The 20,505-nt window shown below is 39.8% G+C and overlaps 1 protein-coding gene across 10 annotated transcripts in view; it reads left to right on the top strand.

Annotated features, from left to right (window-relative positions):
* Positions 1-20,158, top strand: part of LOC109856298 (rap1 GTPase-activating protein 1-like) — a 79,079-nt gene extending 58,921 nt beyond the window's left edge. For all 10 annotated transcript variants that reach the window (XM_020431406.1, XM_020431408.1, XM_020431407.1 and 7 more), the window contains 8 exons: positions 10,273-10,590; positions 14,501-14,680; positions 16,019-16,257; positions 16,343-16,621; positions 16,813-16,978; positions 17,163-17,474; positions 17,628-18,176; positions 18,270-20,158. In XM_020431406.1, the coding sequence (XP_020286995.1) occupies positions 10,273-10,590; positions 14,501-14,680; positions 16,019-16,257; positions 16,343-16,621; positions 16,813-16,978; positions 17,163-17,474; positions 17,628-18,176; positions 18,270-18,431 (2,205 nt within the window). In that variant the 3' untranslated portion in view covers positions 18,432-20,158. The remainder of the gene's footprint in view (positions 1-10,272; positions 10,591-14,500; positions 14,681-16,018; positions 16,258-16,342; positions 16,622-16,812; positions 16,979-17,162; positions 17,475-17,627; positions 18,177-18,269) is intronic.
* The last annotated feature ends 347 nt before the right edge of the window (positions 20,159-20,505 follow it).

Genomic DNA, 20,505 nt, shown 5'->3' with positions numbered 1-20,505 from the left:
GCGCGCACACTCGAAGGGAGATTTCAGCCAGTTATCGTCGCTGATGCTACTACATTACTAAGGGATGTCCATATAGGGTGTCTCAGGGTATGAGAGAGCGCATTCTTCAAAGTGCGCGTATAAATATGAAAAAAAGAAAGAACAAGTTTTACGGACACACATTTGCGTAAAATGCGATTTGTTACGCCTGAGAGAATGCGCGGCAAAACAATAAAAGTAAACCAAGAGACTATAAACGATAATGCAATCTTAATTAGCGCGATACAGTGCTAATGACTATTGCGACAAGCGTAATTGCGGTGTGAATGTGGCAAGGTTGAGAAAAGAGAAGAGAATGTGAAGCAAAATGTGAAGAAAGCATACAAAAACGAATGCTATTATATTAGTAAAACTAAAAATACCAAAATTAAGAATTTTAGAAATTGTTTATTTGTTTACAATTGAAACTATTTTTGCAGGAAAAGCGCATATACTCATACATATTTATTGCAAGTACAGTATCGTACAAAGATTGACTTAATTTTTGTGGAGCGCGAAGCTGAAAAAATATAACGGAGCAAAAAAAGGATATGGGGAATACGTGAATGTTACGAGGTTCACCCTGTATGAACAACCAGGTGCATTCAGTCCACAGCTGTCGGGCCGTCTGGCTTCCGGCTAACGAAATGGCGAAAAAATCGATTTGTCTTATCCGGCAACTCGGCCATTTGTTTTTGTTTTTAATTCTGTCTTCGCAAAATATTGATATTTAAAATCAATACCGTATAAATAAATAAGATAAAAAATTGTATTCTTTTTCTGAAATTACAAATCACTTTGAACAAGAGATTGTAAATGAAGTAAGAAAGAAATAAGAAAAATATAAAAAAAAATATTGTATGAGAATATAATCAAGACATCATTCTTACGTATTGATGCGTAGATCTTCGGAAGGTCGTATATTTGACTGGTCGACAACTTCGTATTTTCGACCTTAACCCCGTTCTTGTGTGCGTGATGCGATCGTAGTCGCTAAACGCGATAAAACGGTCTATTCGAGCTGGATAGACTTGATTAAGTTAGACTATTCCGAGAGAAACTCGTGGAGATTTGCACAAACGAATAGACATTCTTGGCGATGAACACTGCGATAATAACAACATAGCTTCTCTCAGAAAGAGAAATATAATATTCTCATTTTGCGCACATGGTATATTGGTAATATAAAAAGCATACATCAGTCTTATTGCCTGTAAGCTTGTTTGACAAATTTATGGCGTCAATATAGCAGCATAGTGAAAGCCTCAAGAAGAATAAAAAGAGACAAATAAAACGAAAAGAGAAGATCCCGTTATGTACACGAGCAAGTGATATTCTGAACCCTGACCCGCTTCACAATTCTGATCAATCAACCCTGCCAGTGGTAAAACGAAAGAAGGGGCAATATACGCTATCTAGTAAGTCATGATAAGCGAAAGTATGGCACACATCACGGTATAAAAACGACACTTAAACATTTTCAGACGACAACGAGAGATTTTCACTCTTCTTTAATATTTTTAGTTTCAGTCTTTTAGATGGAAGAGACACACACGTGATCTTTTTCTGGATATCTTTCACAAGATCTTGTATTATGAGGCTTTACAAATGCGCAACTGCCAAGGCACAAACGATCGGAGTCTCACCGACCACATCCAGCAGACAGTTTCATTCCTGGCACACCTCGCAAGTCCGTGTATATACGGGACTGTACATGGGCGCGTCCAACAATGCGCGCCTGCACTGAATTATTCATCTCTTCTGAGAGAGAGAGAAAGAGAGAGTCCGCTCTCCTCACTTTCGTCTCTTTTTTTCTTTCGCTCGCCGCCTACTCTGCCTACTCGCGGTTCTCCGCTTTTTTCCTCGCACGTAGAGACGGGGATTCCTGTATTCCACAACTTCCCGTCCCCCCTCTTTTTTCTTTCTCCGCGAGGCTGTCATACGATGAAGAAACGACGAAAAAAATCTCACGAGCACCTTGACCCTTCATAACCCTCTACTCCACGTCTAATCGTCATTGAGAGAAGTATCGTAGATTACGCGTTTAACTCTCGGAAGAGAGTTTCTATTCTAAAACTCTACTAAAACATGATTGGCGATATGAGTCGCGAAGAAAAATATTTTTCCCCACAATTCGAGAGTTAATTATCTCTCAAACATTTAATAAATTTCATCACGCAAACATAGCTATAAATAATTCTGAATCAGAAAGATACGTAAACGGTGAGATTTCGTCTTGAGGTGGGGATGCGGGTTCAATTTGCGGTTTGTGTTGCCGTGTTCACTACCCGAATTGAATCACAAACGCAATTAATGTTATATAAAGGGCCAGCTATGTAAAGGGCAGCACAAAGGAAATTGTAACGTTTCCGTTTTGAAACAGTGCTTTGTTAAAAGTCATATGTGCCAAGTTCACAAAGATGATATTTCGATTACGCGCGAGAGCGTATAAGAGAACGGAATCGCGCGAGAGAGTTTGCACGTTTGTTGTTGCACCGAGGTGAGCGGCATTAATAATTGTTGTGCCGCGTCAGCAAGACGATATAATTGCTCCTCATCGCGGCGCGCGCGTTACATCATCGCTTACGTGATTTCAACGCGGAGCATGATACACGTTTATTTTGCGGGGTCCGTACGTGCGCGCTATCGCGAGGACTAAAGAGAGCGAGTACGTTTGCCTCTGCGTGTCATAACCAGTTCTCGGATCTCTCTCTTTGTGCGCGACCGTTTCAGATAAAAACGACAATGCAACAATAAGGAGAGTAGAAATCGATTGACGTTCTGACGATGATCGGTTGGAATCTCGAACTGTATTTCTCTCCAACACACTCTGAATTATATTTATTTATTTAAAGCATATAAACAAACTCTGAATTAAAAACTCCACTATTTAAAAATACAAACACTTTAAAAAATAATACGACGAGTATAACACAGTAGTCCGTTAGATCCTGTGACGTTCTTTTTTCCGTTCGCAACGAATAAAGAGAACTTTGCAATATTTTCTCTAGGCTCAAGTATATTTAATACACCAGATGTCGTGAATTTCCTGTCGCGTATATATTTATACACAGAACTCGTAAAATATTTAATCATGACAGGAATGAGTCACATGAACGAGCGATCGATTTTCTGCGCTTGTGTTACGGATTGTCCGATATCGTTATCGAAGGAGGATGAGTCGTGCGAAATGATAGTTTGTCACGAAAGGCACGCGCCGTAAGGTCATCCTCGTCTCGTGTAACGTAGCGCGCGCACGTGCGTGCGGCACGTGTGCGCGACTGTACGCACGAATATGACGAATCGGGATATCTGGAACGATGAATCGGTTGTTCGCTCGTTGGTTAGTTAGAGAGAAGCTAATTGATGGGAAATATCCCGGTTGTCAGCACACAGATTAAAAAGGTGATTAATAATCTTTTTTTCTAAGGATGATGTTGAATTGATACTCGAAAAAACAATTTAGAAATATTGAATATTTATTATTACTCAGAGTAAATTTTCTTTATTTTGTTCGTGTATTTTCTGCAAGTTTTTCAGCAAAACTAATTGTTCCCAAGTTACGCGAACCCTTATAAGATATCCAACTCTTGTTAACTTCATTACTCAATTTGCGAGAAAACGCTTCTTATATATGTACGTAATTACACGTGAACGCGTCATGCTTCCTACTTAAGGGCTCTCTCATCCCACCTTGTGCATTAAATAGGATGTAACTATTGTAACTAATCAGTTCGACGGAGGTGGGCTCATTAACGCCGAGCGGCGGTTCGTTAATACACCAGAAGCAAACATTGACACTACACGACAGCACAGCGCTTGTTTGTGACTGATAGCTGTGTAGCGTCACTTAATTATAATTATGACACACACACAGTAATAGCCAAACGTAGAATAATAATAATAATCTCCCCAAACTATATCCCAAGTGCTTGAATCGCTGCCGTAATCGTTTATTTGCCGTACGTGTGATCGAACCTTTAATATCGTAAAAGCGAGATAACAATTTCGCGCATCAATTCGGATTTTATCTATCGAACCTGCGTCTCTTTACTCAGATGAAATGTAATGAAGACAAAAAAAAAGAAACCTTGGTTTAGTTTTTTTTTCTCGAGAAGTTGGGACGAACAAGGGGGTTATTATGATCCGCGCACGAATTGTATTGTCGAGCGTGACATTTTACGTATACGCCCTCTTCCAACGTTGCTATTGCAACCGATACATGACTCACGAAATTGCTCGCGCTTATCGTAACTAGCGTAGTACCTCCTTCGATCGATTCCGGTGGTAAACAGCTCTCCGTTATGTAAGAAACGCGCACGTATCGACGCAAGGGTTCGCAGCAGCCTCTGCGCTTCTGAGGAAACTTTCCTTTCTCTCTCTTTCTCCTTTCTCTTTCTCTCCTTCAATAGTTTGCATTTACTCCCCCTTTCTCTCCGAAATTCCGAGAACGGAATTACATGTTTTCTCTCTTCCCATGTTCGGTCACGGAACTCGGAGTTTAGAAATAGGAGCCGTTGATGAAACTTCGCTTCTGATCTTTTTAAGCAGGATGCCAACTTCACAGAAACGTTTATAATGCGCCGCATCCTCGTGCTTTCGCAATTATACGGGAATTCTCCGCAAACCCTACCTCGTCGTCTGTTTCTCTTCATTGATTCAATCAAGGGGGTTTCCTACTGCCCACAACCCGATGAGTCACCACGTGTAGTCGCCTCGTATATCTGTAATCCAACTTTCACTGTCTTTTTCTTCTCCTTTATCTAAGCGAGAAGGAAAACTCACTGTGTCGACTTCCGTCTTGTTCAATATTTTCAAGGTTCGGTGAAATTCGCGCACTTGTTTACTGCATATTTCTTATGACGGAATAGTTTTGTAATTTTATTTGGCTTTATTTTCAGTTGAGACACTTCCGCGCGCGGTGAGCGCGCAACAAAACAGCGTATTATTCCAAGTTTTATTAGATAGATGGCCGTAGGAAAACTTCCGTCTTTTCGTTTCTTTGTTCCTTCAAAATAGAATGATAGATGTTGTTGCCTCTCGCAATTTGCCTCCCACTCGCTCGCCGAATCCGTTTTTATCCGGATCGGATAATTTCCATGCTCACGTGCCAACATCCCACCGGTCGACCATTGTTCGCAACCAGACCGAGGTTGATGGTTGATACGAACTCCGGTTAGTTTAGCGGTAGATACGTACATACGTTACCCACGCGCTATCGACAACGATGACGAGGAGCCGTTAACCGAGGAGCAGAGAATACTTAACGCCGTAATTCTCTTTTCAGTATTTTTCATCCTCCGTTTGTCGCGCGATCTTCTCATCTTTTCACTTTACAACGTATTTTGCGAATAATGCGTGCAAATTGGTTTGTCAAACGGCAGTAACGATTGAACAAAGCGGAGTAATCGGCAATGTGTTCGGAAAGTAATAATTACCACCCACGTACGCTCGCACACGCACTTTCCATACTTTCTGTCGCGTCTCGTGGATATTTATAATCGTGAAGAGGGACATTATGTAAGACGGATATGGGCGGTATACATACATGTATACGCGATCGTACAACACCGAGGGACGGATGTTAATGAGCGACGCGGTTTCCTGAGTATCGTTGACCGACAGATAGTATCCTTTTCACAATACAGACAATGCTTTGCTTCGCTTTTGTTGTATAACAACACATTGTATATAATTAAATGCGCGGGTCATTAAGGTAACGTAAAAATAGAAATATCTAATTTCAGAGAGTTTTGTTACAATAATATTCAAATTCAACTCGATTTTTCATATGTGTTAATTTACACGTTTAAGAAAAGTAAATAAATAAATAAATATATATATATACATAGTATATATAATTACATATAAACATAAAAACTTCTCTTAATATATATTGAATATGTGAGATTTTTAATTATATATTGTATTATGTGTATATCAAAGTAAAAGTTTGTATTTCCCTCGTAAGACAAACGTAAGTTAAAAATTATGAGAAACATGTCAAGAGCGTGTACACTTTTATTTCATCCGAAAGGGTCTTCTCTCAAGGTTCTTCCACTCTCTCGCACGTAAGTGACTCAGCCACGTGAATCACTTTAGATAAGCCGATCGCATACAATCGGCCCTTGTGTTCTTACAAGACGCGAGTGCAACTTTCTCCTGAATCTGCAGCCTTCCCGTTAAAATCGAGATCAATTAATTATACGGATAAATCGCTGAAATTGTGCGCGATCGTGATCGATGGAAAATTTTTGGCGAGTTACTTTTTTCGTTGTATTGCGGGCTCCAAGTCCCCCGTCGTGCACGTGGTATTATAATCTATCTTCGCGTCAATTTGTTACTTAATTAAGCTCAAGCATCGTCAGAATTACTTAATTAATATCGTGGAAAAAAGTTGCTGTTTGACGAGAGATGGACGTGCGCGCAAACGCAAAAGCTCAACAAACGAGGGACATTATTCCACTCGTTATTCTCGGTAACCGGTACGTACCCGCGACTCTCACGTTAATAAACCGCCGTAAATGTCGAAGACACTCGCACGCGTACAAGGAGTTTCACCTCGGATTCTCCGCGACGGAAATAGAGTGCGTGTTGTGCGTGCACGCATTTATTATATTATATCAGCGTAGCTGAGTTGCACGGAATTTCCATGGAATATACTATTATCATTAAAGCAAAGAATTATGCAAAAGCATGTAACGTCTAATTTGTGTTTAGTTAAATATCGATTAATAATTTTACTTATATTTTTTTTTAACTTTATCTTTTGTTCGGTATAACTTTTATAAGATGCGGGCAGAGAGCGTTAAAAGCGACCTGTTGTAAAAGTATGTAGTTCGTTTCGTCCGTTACACCATTACACGGTGAACACCATTACACGGCCACCATAAAGGCGGGCAGTGGGTGCTAATAATGCGAGCGTATGGCGTCGTGGCAGGTGGTACCGGTAATAATACGCTCACAACTGTTGCTGAATATCAGTGTATGTGTGTTATCGGGGTCGCGACTAGCTCTCTTCGTTTTCGACGCTTTCGAGAACCATTGAGAGATACTTCTAATTCACGTAGAACGTCGGGTATCTCAAAATATGGTGTATTGTCGAGAACTCGTTCATTTACAGTTTCAATCAATTTCGTTGAGAAAATTGATAAATTTTCAAGTATATAAAAAAATTCTGCATTTTTTTAAATTTCTATTTAATTTCTATTTAATTTCTATTTAATTTCTATATTGTATTGTAGATGTATAATGAGAGAAAGAGAGAAAGACAGGGAGAGAGAGAGAGAGAAGATATTCAGTTTTTATATTTATGTAAATTAAATTAAAATAATTTATGAGAAATAAGAGTTTGAAGAAATATTTATCTGTTCATACACTTTCGATTGGCCTGAATTCGTCCAAAGTCACGATCGCGCTCAAATCTCGAAATATAACGAGCGAGTCTGTATACGTGGTAGCGTTTTGCGATATTTCCTTCTCCAGTCCTTTGCTCCGACTGCCGCGCTGAGGTTTATATTTGGAGGATAGCTGCGCTTGTCTCTTTCTTCTCTTTCTTTTTTGAACACTTCCATCTCCGGATTTTTTCTTCTGTTCGAAATTAGAGACGCTTAAAATTATCGAGCAAAGCTGGCGGGAAAGAGATGAGAAAAAGAAGCGGGGAAGAGAGAGACTTCTTTTTTCTCGATGAGAGAGGTACGCGATGGTCGATCTCGAAAGAGGAAGAGCGCACAGAAAAGTCGACGACGAAAAGCGTTGAAGAAACGTAATCTGAGAGGCCACATCCGCATTACTTTTAAACCGCATTTTACTCCGCTCCGCCGTTTCCTTCTCTCCATCTTGCCTTGTTAAAACCGTGTTCATTCTGCAGCGCCGTTCAAACGGAACCGAACTCGAAATAGAACGATGTCATCGAGATGTATAAGTCTCGAGCGTGCGCGTTCGTTCGAAACGGCGATGCGTTCGAATTATCAACAATTAACTAATAATTGTACACGTTTGCACCGTAAAAAAAGAAAGACGTAAACTGTAATAAAGGAAATCCGCATGTACGCGCATTATGTAATAAAAGATCTCTGCAATAATCTTTTTCGGTCGGAAACGTGTTGATTTTGACGTTGAGGAGATTATCGCGATAATCGCATCGCGAAGGTAGCAATTAACTCCCACGATCGACACGTACGTTAATCACTTTCCATTTGCTTAATGTGAAAGCGTCCGATTACGTGCCTCGCGCTTCCAAAGCGTCTCGGAGTGACATTCGATAACTAAATCGCAACGGTATTTCGACGTTGCATACTACGCACGTGCATTTGGCGGAGCGTGAACGTTGCACGTGGTAACATAATCTCGCTCGCAACGCGCGTCACTGATCGATGAAGCTATCGCGCGCGTTGCACCTCCACATCCAGATAGAATTATTCCACCAAGACCGCATAATGTATCGATCCTTGCGAGCGATCGTGCGCGCCTCTTAGAAGCTCGATTGAATTTTCTCGGCCAGATATTTTCGCGCACAGCTAACCGTATAATATCGGTGTTTTATTTCGCCGTGTATTTTTTTTTCTTTTTTTTTTCTATTTTATGTATCGTGTAATTAAAATCGAATGCGACTATTGTGTACAAGTGTACGTGCTTGTATTATATACATGTTCGCGGTCACATAGATATGTAATTTATTTACATTCCGTATTGAATTCGCGAGAAAAACTGCAATTCGCGTTGAAACTTTTCACAGATGAATCGGAGGTAAATTGAGACATAAGCGTGAAACGTCTGATTATATACATCCATGCGACATGAATAAGACGCAATTTTCTCTAATGAGGATCGGGAGAAAATGCGCTTTTATGCGCGATTGCTTTCAATGCGCGCGTAGGAGAAATTTGCCGGTACTTGATTCGCATATGCGAGATGATTAACATGAACAGCTAATCTTGAGTGAGAAACATCACGGTCGATATACTCAATCGTTTAAATCAGAACCGACTTTCGAAAAAATATTGTAGCTCAAAATGATCAGTAGATATTATAAAAAGTTGTACCTGTTATTTTTGTAAGGATTTTTTTTTGAAAATCCATTTAAAGTCCAGTTTGAGTGTAGACATTTTTACCCGTCGAGAACTTTTATAAAAGAACTTATGAGGATATTAATTTTTTATCGGAAGGTGTGCTATAATGTTACACCCCGTTACCGTGTACCGAGTTTACCGTCAACGTCACGTGCAGGCATTAACGCAGTATCAAGTGAGTTAATAATTATCTGCTCGATATCCCGTGTGCGTAGGCGAGAAGAGACGCCTAAAATTACACGTATCGATGCACATTTCGCCACGGGGACGAGTATCCAATAATCGTATCGGGTAACCAGTCGATATCTGGCTGGTCGACGTCCGCACGGGTTCGCGGATCTGTGCGTGGGTGCACACGGTGTACGGTGACACGTGGACGTGTGTTTCGTTTCCGTTTCTCCAGCGATGCGTATATGGGACCCGTCGTACCGTTCGACCTACTCGCCTCGATCTCTCCTCGGTGTTTCACGACGCGCGCGAGGCTTCTCTTCGATCGTTCTCCTGTTTCTCTTGTATTCGTCAAGATACACAGAAAGAGAAAACCGTCCTACTACCGTGTACATTGTTAGAAATAAATATCACTGAAAAAAAAAAAAAATATAGAGTTGCTTCAATTAAAATCGACATCACGGGTTGCCACAAAAATAAATAGTTTATTCAATTGCACGATATAAGATTTAATATCTAAATTTTCAAAGCAACTCTATCTGCCGTGTGTAGTTCAATAATATTGGTGTTGCATTAACAGGATATACTTATTTCAATTAAACCAATGCTATTGATTCAACATCATTTTTTTCTGTACTTTTTTTGTGTACTTTTTAATTGTGATTTTTGAGAAAAACAGTATTTTTCAATAATTCGCAATTTATTTCGTAGCGAGTGGCTAGTGTCTTATGTCAATATTAATTGGTCAATTTTTTTTATTTTTAATTTTTCTTCTTTCGATGATGTTTATCGATTCTTCGAAATAAAGTTACAAAATGTACGTTCCAAATACATTTACGAAATAATTATTGCGTGTCGACAACCGCGATTGTTTTTTTTTTTTTATTGATCTTTCAACTTTGCTGTTTGACTACATTAAGTACATCAAAGATGTTCTTAGTCGTACTTTTAAATTTCTTGCTTTTCTATATTTTCTTATACAATGAATTATCGAGCGTCTGATTTTTGTTTACAGACTCCAAGAGATGACAGAACGACGTCGAGCCCCGGTAATGCACCCAGCAATCACATTCCGGCGCTGTCACCGTCGCCGGTGGGTGATGCACCCTTGGGTAGGGCACTTATGGAAGCGGCCTTGCAGCAGCAGACCGCGACCGGCGTTCAACCGCCCCTGGTCGTCACCCCGTCTGGATATTGGGTCGATGGTACCGATCATCGACATAATCTCGACTCGGCCGGCAGAGCGTTGCTACCGGCGCAGCCAGCTTGGGAGCAACCCAGGATAGATCAGGACGACACGGCGAAGTGCTACCGCCGTTTTTTCGTTGGAAGGGTAAGTTTCATTTTCTCCTCCTCACACACACACACACACACACATATACACATCTCATCTCTAAATGTTAAATCTTGAACGGGAAAAACGACAACGTAGACGTGACTGTAAAAAATGTGAGTCTCGAATCAAGAAAAATGCTGCTTGGAATTTCGATAAGATAGAAATAATTCAACATACAGTTTTAAACAGATAAATGGAAACAGCCAGTATCAGAATACAGTTAGAGAGAAACGATCTAACAAGACGGGGTATCATCGGGAGGAAAAAAACTGCGCACTGACAACGATGATACTTCGTTGTTTTCCAAAACTTTATTTTATGCTTATAAAATAGACTCAAAGCAATATCGCAACTTCTTTTCTGTATCGTGCATTGCTTGTGTCTTTTTACTGTATTTCATATTTTCTCGTATATAATTCTCCAAGCTTTACCCGAACGATCTCATTTTATTTTGATTCGATCGGTGGAATCAGGGCGCTACGTAAATATTATTCCGCCCCTGAAATTACATTGCAGTGCAAGAAGCGTGATGAGCCACGATCGGCTCGGACGGTGTACGTAGGTGTGCAAGGAGAGACAGGAGACGCGTTGCACGGAAGAAACGGAGATAAAGAGAAGGAGAGAAGGAATAGTCACGGGGCGGGGGCGGGAAGGGCAAAAGGAGGGAAAAGAGGCACGTAGGAAAAGGAAAAGAATACTTTAGACGTGGGAGTGGGAACATTCTCATAGTCTCTCTCCGCGAGAGTCCGATGTCTGGAACTAAGGAGGAAGAGGGAATCCTCTCCTTCTCCTTCTACGATATTCATTCGTCGTCGGTCGTTTTCACGATTTACTTTTCACGATTTACCCGCGATTTTCTTCCGCTTTTGCCGTCCTCTTTTCTCTCATCTCTTTTTCCTCCCCGTCGGTGCCAAATCATCGTCTGCGCCGAAGGACTTTTATCTCAAATGTGACGAGAGATGTAATATCATAGAGAGAATCGCGATTTAAGTTGATAGAAATATTTAAAGAATGGAAAAAAAAATATTGTAAAATCAAATTTGCTATTATATTTGTCAACGTTCTCTTATTTACATTCAATGTTTCTTTAATCTTAAATTACAGTTATTGGTATCGGTTAGTACAGTTACTGTTTACGCTATATATACTATATATGTATATGTATGCACTATATATTATTGCAAGTATTACGTATTTACTCAGGTATCTTCTAATTAGAGAACAGTCGAGCTGTAACTACACTCGTAAGAAAAAGAGCGCGCTATTTTCCGCTTCCGGTATCGCGTAGTTTTTTTTCTTTAGATAAGGCTCGACGGATGAGTTCCCGTTCCGCCTATTGTTACTCAACAGTATTACCTCTCGCTCGATGCGTGCTTGTTTTTTTTCATCCTTCTATCTTGTAACGCAAACAGTGAAATCCGCAAATGTATGGAAAGCAACGCTTATTACGGAACTTGCGCTTCGTCAAAACGAACGCGATACACCGACGAGAGAAAATTAAAGATTCTGGAGAAGATTGGGAAGAGAGAAAAAAAATATACTCTTCTGATACTTGGTCGGTCAAAATTGAATTCTCGCTATTTTGACGCGGAAGATCTTATCTAGAAATAGCGTATCGTAAGCGCGCGCACACCCTTTGCTAGCACATGTGTGATAGTATCGCGTGCTCTCGTCGTAATGCCGCGCGTCGGTAATGCTACGCTCAGGAAAGAAAAAAGCCGGGTCACACACGTGAAAGAAAGAGAACCGATTACTTGCGAGAGATAACAACGGAGCGCGCGGAGTAATTCGAACCAAACAGCAAACGGTTACACCTTGGTTCCGATCATAACGGCCAACGATATCAATCGAGAGCCGGAGAACAAAGGAGACGCGCGGCGGGTACGAGATAAAAACTCCGTTGCTTTACAATAGGAGGGCGCGCCCAAGAGTTCACGTAACAGCAAAGTCGGGAAGATGTTTTTGACATTTGAAACAACGACTTTTTTCTGATAAGAAAAAAAGAAGCGTTAGAAGATATAATTTTGCATAGCAATTGACCTTTCAATTATATCCTACTGTAATTTAATGAAAACGCTGAAGATTTTTTTTTCATAAATTTGAATGAATTGTGTTTGTTTTTCATAGTTCGGAAGACATATATCTACAAAAGAAAATCTGTTCCGAGAGATACATAGAAAAAAAATATTTGTGATAAATTTGAAAAAATATTTGTTTGAAACTTCAACATCACAAGTGTGTGTTACGTACTTTTCAAGTGTTACACTTCAGAATTAATGTACGTATAGATATTTTGATAAAATATGCTTTTGAAGATTACATATACGCTGATAAAATTTAACAATAAAAAATCTCTGTACTTTTATACTTAATGACCCAATATATTGGTTTGGAAGGATTGCAATGTTTATTTTAAAAATCGTACTTTCATATGTCATCTATATACACTTCATGATTGGTTTAAATTATCAATTTCAATCTTGATCCATTAATTATGGATGATGACATAACGAAAATAATTTATATGCGTGTACTCTTGTTGGCATAAGCTCATGTGAACTCCGGGCGCGTTGCCCTTTCCAACCCCTTCCCTTCAGCATTTTCATTCTAAGGTTAATAAAGCAGCGAGGGGGAATAGAGTGTGTGTGCATTTTACCGTACAGTACACCATTCTGCGCGACCCGACCTTTCGTGCATCTCTTCTAAGCCGCGCGCATTTCAGCTTGCGTGCAACGGACGATCAACAACGATGCACCGTTTTTATATATTACCCGGTGCTGTCTACCATCTTCGTGAAACATTCGCTATTCACATCGTGGCCACTTCTGCGGCTGTCTGCCATAAAAGTACCGACGCGCGTAAGAACCTCTAAGTCCGCGACGGCCAGCTGGTTTTTTTTTTTTTTTTTTTTTTTCATCACGTTTGCGAGAAGCCTCGCAAACATACTGGTGTGATCGTAGCCGTTACCAGACAAATTAAATAAAGAGAAACTCGAGTAAATTTAGCCGACTCTACAACACTTGTGCGCGGGACGGAAAGCAAATACTTGATGTTTGCTTGTGTAATTTTTATTTCAGAAACATTCGCGGTATGTCAAAACTGACAATTTGGATTTATTCTCTTTCACTTTTCATTAAGTGTGTAATGTTTAATTTCGAAATTTTGACGAAAGCTGCTAATCAGCCAAAAATCGCTCGCGATTGTATATACACACACGCGGCGAGGTAATAATTGCACAATACAATACGTTGACCTCGATTTATATCGCGCGAGACGACATCGTTGTGTACATAAAAAAAAAAAAAAAAAAAGAAAGAAAAAAAACGCGGGACAAAACTCGCTAACTATAGTTTACAAAGCGTGCTGCGTGTATTACTGCGTAATACGGTGCGTTCAGGGCCGCAATCACCTACATGTATTTTACTCGCTGAAATTTCGTAATGTCTAATTGAATCCGGAACGCGCGAACTACCATAATTGTTCTAATGTCTGTCAGATTGTGCGATATACGTTGCGTCGAGCAACGTTGCGACATCAACGCCGCCGCGTCCGTCAACTGGCTTGTACTTTTCCTATTTCTCGAATGATCATTGATGACACGACGCGTCGAGTTTGATACAATCAAAATTGAAAAACAATATACGGACGCTGAATTACATTACGGAGAAATTTTATGTGTGAAACAACTCGACCTAATATTCATTTTGTTATAAGATGCTATACTTCTTACTGTTTTACGTGATTCCCATAGTTTTTCCAACCTTTCGATGATTTTTTAGGAGATAAGAACATTGTAGTTTCTACGAAAGAACCGGAATCCGTGGCTAATTGTATCCATAATTATTCTACACGACCGTGAAGCACGGCGGCGCTTTATCGCGTTATGGCTTCTTTTCCCTGTCCGCAGGAGCACGTGAACCTCGTGGGAAGGGACGGTGAGAACGGCCCGGTCCTGGTCTCGGTGAAGGCCGAGACGGTCGCCGGACAGGAACACTGGCGGGTGTTGTTGCGACTGCGAGCAGGATCGACCCACGATTTGGTTCCGACCGCGAATCTCGGCTCTCCTACGCCGACAAAAATGGTCAAGGTAAAGACGACTCGTTTATTACAATTTTTTTCGTCGAGAATATATATTTTTATACGTAGCGTCAGTAATGCGAAACTTCAACTTTGAATTATGTTGAGAAATTGAGCAACATTATAAATAAGTGAATTTATCACTTGGATAAAACATGAAACGGAATAACAGGAAACGTATAAAAACGTATATGATAGAAACGTATAAAACTTATAATTCAGAATATAATTTTGTGTATTTTCATTTTTAATATTTAAATAATACTTACATATGTGTTATAACATTTTTTGTATTTTCAAGAGGTACGCGATGCATTTTAAATGTTTTAGCGACGAAGCGTGATGTGGAAGTTTTATTTTCCTTTGGGAGGGGGGGGAGGAAAAAACTATCATGAAAAATTGTCTCTCACTTCAAACTATTGTGCAATGTATCATGCATTATTTACGTATATCGGAGACGCTGCTGATACTGGGTGGCATACTCGAGATAGGCGTGCTCGATTACCTGCGTGTTTGAAGAGATAATAAGAAACGCCTGGACGAACAGTCGCGCTGTGTTTACAGAACGCGATATTAATACTAGCAGAACGGAGCGTTTACAAGCTCAGTTTTTTTTTTTTTTTTTTTTCGACGTTGTTTTAAGATCAAACAATCGCTCCGGCAATCGTACATGCATCGCAACGAAAAGCGGACTCGAGATGGCGAAGGTTCCGCTTTTAAGCGATACGGCATTACTCACTTGTTTGAATTATTAATTATAGCTTGACGAGCCAAGCAATGTAAACATATGCATTTTTTTTTTTTTTTAATCTAAGCGCACTTCCGCAAAAAAACAAACATTGAAACGCAGTAATTGTCACATTGTTTTGTACACAGTAAAAATATACATTCGAAATTGAATAAAAATTGCGACGAAAAGAAAAACGCCTATTTTTGTGTGATTTAATGTTTATTCGTGTGCGCTCGTTTTTAAATTCTATAGAGTTTTTTTTTTAAACGTCGGTAAAATCTTTAGGTATCTTTAAAAAATGCACAAAACGTTTTATAGAGCGACTTAAATTATTCGCCACCGGCGATGCATATGTTACATATTCTTCGTTTCTATATTCCGTTAGAGTGCGCAAAAACGTATAACGCGCTGAATTATTTAACATTCGTATGTGCATGTTTTATCTCTCGACTGTTACGTGTGCGATCGCATGGCGGCGAAAGATAGAGAAAGAGAGAGAGAGAGATGTGGGATATATTTCCTGATAAAACACAGGAAAAACCTTGCTGCGCTTTTTCGTAATCGCGCGTCGATTGCTCTTTCGCGCGTGTTTTTCTTCACGAAAGAACGTTTTTGCAGGCAATCAACGAGACGCTAAATGTGAGCCCGTTGATGCCGGTTATGTGTCCCGGCGCAGGAACTCTGATAGCTCGATACGACGAGCACGCCTTGGTCTCCAGGTTCAAATTTGGCGTTCTCCATCAGCGAGCCGGCCAAGTGACCGAGGAACAGCTTTTCGGTAATCGGCAGATTACACCAGCCTTTCAGGAGTTCCTTGACTTGCTCGGTCAGAAAATTGACTTGAAGGATCACAAAGGGTAAGACTTTTTGAAGAGTCGGAGTTTCTTTAGGTATCAAAATTATATATTGCAATATTTTTAAATCTAATGTTATCTTACGTAGTTATCGAGGTGGTTTGGACACTCGGCACGGTCAGACTGGAGATTTTGCGGTATACGAGGTATTTCGAGGCCGAGAAGTACTTTTCCACGTGGCCTCGCTGTTGCCGTACAGTCCGGGCGACTCGCAGCAATTGCAGCGCAAGCGACACATCGGCAACGACATCGTCGCCATCATATTTCAGGAAGAACCGACGCCCTTCAGCCCGGACATGATTGCCAGCCACTTCTTGCACGCCTTCATCGTTGTGCAAGTCATCGACCCCTGCACTTCTAATACGAGGTATATTCTTAGATTCTTGGTTACTGTCTCTGTTTACGCGCTGCTTGTTTCGAAGTCGAAACCTGGCAGAACGATTCGTTACGAAACGTTTGTCCGAATTAGTGTTTTCTGTCGATCGTTGGGATCATTGTTTCTCTTGGTCGGATATTTACTTTGAATAATTAAAATCAAATTTAATTTTTTGTGCGTAGGTACAAAGTCAGCATAACGGCGCGCGATGACGTTCCCTGGTTTGGACCGAATTTGCCAACACCTGCGGTGTTTCTGAGAGAAGTCGAGTTCAAAGAGTTCTTGCTCACGAAGCTCATAAATGCCGAGAATGCCGCTTACAAGGCTGATAAGTTCTCTAAGTTAGAGGTACGTTTCTTCTTGATGTCTTTCGTGAGAACTTGGAAAAACTTTCGATGTGTGTGTGTGTGTTCTCGTGTAACGGCATCTAACGGCTCTTGCTATTATGATATTTCTTGAAAAGATACGGAAGGAACGCGGCAAACAAAAATTGTTTGAGACGATAATTAAGTTAATTGGTTTTAATTTACAGTTGCGGACTAGGTCGGCTTTGTTAGAATCACTGACAGAAGAACTGCAAACCAAAACGGCTGAGTTTCTCGGCGGTCCATTAGGCTTGGGAAATTCAAGTTTGAATGTATGTCCGGTAAGTCCGACAACAGGCGAAATATCTACATCGGGAAGTAGCGGTAGCGGTTCACGGTTTATCGATACCGTGCGCAAGGCACTGATCTCGCGTGTGAGAAACGCATCGACTGAGAGCGTGCCTCAACAGCTGGCTAAAAAAGGTCAACAAATGGAGTCCAGTCCACCGAGCAATCGACAATCATCGTCCGCTATAAAAGTTAGTGACATTATATTATAGTTTATAATTAATCAAAACTGATTTTCTAGCTGAACATTAATTACAAAATAAAGTAGATAAATTGATAGAAAGTTTACTGTAAATTAAATAAAATGAAACGAGATAAATTAGAAAATAAACTTGCGCTTGAAGGTGAACAGCAACAAGCGCTCGGTGGAGCCGTCCAGTCCTCTTGGCTCGCCGGATTTAACTCTGAGAAGAGACTCTGAACGCGCTAGTCTCGGCAGTCAGGACAGCAGTCTATCCAATACCGACAACCAAGATAGCAGTCTGACGACATTGCAACAAGACGAATATGATCGTAGAGAATCACAGAACACGAGTGTAGTCTGTCTCGACGGTGACACCACAATTATCGACAAAACTCAAACGCTCCCGTCGACGACGGTGCAGCGATTGACAAACGATAATCTGCGTACACAGGAGAAAACAACAACAACAACAACGGAGGTAACGCAGCGAGTAATTTCGGAGAGTGACGACAGTTCGCTTAACAGTGAACTTGAGCTCGATCAAGCCGTGTATCCAGATAGTGACACAGGCCTCGAATCTATGAGTTCTGCAGAGACTCACGACACTACAAGATGTACAAGCAAGGACGGTGTCGTTGAGAACGAGAACTTGAGGATGGAGGTTACTAGGCTGAAATGCGACAAGTTGGATTTGTTACGACAGAATGTGGTAAGTTGAGGAATATAGATACAATCGATGTGAATCATATATAGCGGTATGTTTCGCGGGAAGAAATTTGCTGAATGCTCATTTATATCTCAGACATGCCAGCGCGAACTGAAACGTCGTCGAGAAAAGGAACTGCAACTGGAATCCGATCTGGCGGCGGCATCCAAAGAAATTTTACGGTTACGAGCGATGCTGAAGGAGTGTTCCACGAGCATTCCGCTAGACAACAATAACCAACAGACGTCTACCGTGTAAAATTAGCGTGTGAAAGTATGTTTTTAGGCGCGAGGCAAAAGTTGCTATATATAGTGAGATATTAAAAGATATCCCCCCGAGAAGGGCTGCTGCGATCGAAAGTCGCGTGTGGTGTAGTTTCCAAAGAACGGTCGATGAGCAAAATAATAAATGCGTCTCTAGTAGAAATCGTCGCTGTAGCATATTACATGGTTTTCGCATATACATTTTTTTTTTTGTTTTTAAATCTCTGAAAGTAACAAAATCAAATAAAGAAATTGATTCTTAAGACCGGTAATCCGATCTTTTATTTAAGATAACCTTGAGTTTATCTTATGATGCTGTACAAATCATTGGCTACCATAAGTACCGGCCTTAGAAATCTGAAATTTCTTTGGCCATTTTGTTCGTTTTACGTTACTTTCACGCACAGTCCGATGTTGAGATTATTCAAATTGCGAAATACCAATAAGCGTTTAAAAAACAGACGCATTAAAGACAAAGCAAATTGTCTTTTAGAGACGTTTAAAACGTCTCGTTACTTAAACACCATGTACCTTCCGTTCATCAGGAATTGTTCATCCACTTCCAAAGGTCTACCATTATAGTGCTTTATAAAGGCATGTAGAGAATTTGCAATTTAGAAGCTTTATCACGAAGATTATTCATTCAAATTGAGCTTTCTTTTTTCTAGATAAAAAAAATCGGCTATACGTTCTATAAGTCATGCGATTATTTGAAGTTATGTATAGTGATTCGAGACATCCTCGAGATACTTGCAGTATAGACTTGTTTGACTTATAAAACACATAATATTTATCTATATATTAATTTATTAATAGACTTAAGTTAACCACTTGTAGTCAATATACATCCGTAGACGTAATAATAAAATTAAAAAAAAAAAAAGCAGTAGAGATATCTGATATTTGCCGTTTTAGAGAACGAGATGGAAATTTAGCTACCACTCGTTGAAAACAAAAAGAGATAAATTAAAAATTACTGCGAGACGTTGTCTGTGTATCGATTACATGTTAGAAAGCTAATACGTAACTTCTCGCTTCTTCTCTTCCGTAGCTCGGATTATTCAATTTCCGACGGACAAAAACTTCTTTCTGGGCTTCGACAATGTGATTTTTACACATTACAGGAAGAACCATGTATCGCTTGTTACAGTATTTGTCATAGTAGACTTATCCGATAAGAGACCCCAGTTTTACTAGTTTGTTTTTTTAGTATTAGATATCAGAATAGTTTTGTAGAAACACTTTTGAGGTTCACACTCGTCGAAACACCACTTTCGCGTGCTAATTTAAGCAGAAACCCAATTTCCAATAATGATTTTTACTTATCGCATACAATATATACAGCACCAAATCGGTTAAATGTATGTACACATCACATGTCACAAGGAAGTATCAAAACTCTTTGTCGCATACACAAATAGAAAGTGTTATCTCTCTCACCATCTAAATTAAGTATTTTGTATTTGTTTGTAATTGACAAAGTGTCAATTCTAATGAGTTATTTCTTGCAACTAGTATTAATACGACACACTCTTACCATTATTTTTTAATTATAATTGCTTATTCTTAATACTTTTGTATTAACATCGATTGTAATTTGTATTATCTTTGTAAATAATCATTGAAATAGGCTGACACTCAAAGGCGTTAAGCAGACCGGCACAAAGAAGAGGAACAACGACGTTCACTCACGTAATACCAAAGTTTAATGTAGTAAAATTTACCAATTTTCTTTTTATTTCCCTCATTCTCCTTATTTTTTCCCGTTTTTTTTTTTTCCATTATTGGTTCCATTGTAGGTTTCGACTACATAAAAAAAAAGTTTCGGTTTTCGTAACGAAGAAAAAATATTTTACAGATATTTTGTTAAAATATATTTATCACACACTGCCTGTACAATGTCGCTTCGACATTTCTCTGTCAAGAATGCGTAAAATTGTTTTACTGCTTATATAATGCGCGATATTGATTGTACCAATAACACTTAAGTACTCAAAAACATGATTTCTAATATACTGCCACTGTAGTATCGATAAACTCGGAATGTGTTTTGTCCAACAACAGTAGAT

This window comes from Pseudomyrmex gracilis, unplaced genomic scaffold (genome assembly GCF_002006095.1).
Source record: "Pseudomyrmex gracilis isolate BER0280 unplaced genomic scaffold, ASM200609v1 scaffold_113, whole genome shotgun sequence".
NCBI lineage: Eukaryota > Metazoa > Arthropoda > Insecta > Hymenoptera > Formicidae > Pseudomyrmex > Pseudomyrmex gracilis.
The sequence above is the reverse complement of the archived record's forward strand: the minus strand, read 5'-3'. Positions and strand labels throughout refer to the sequence as shown.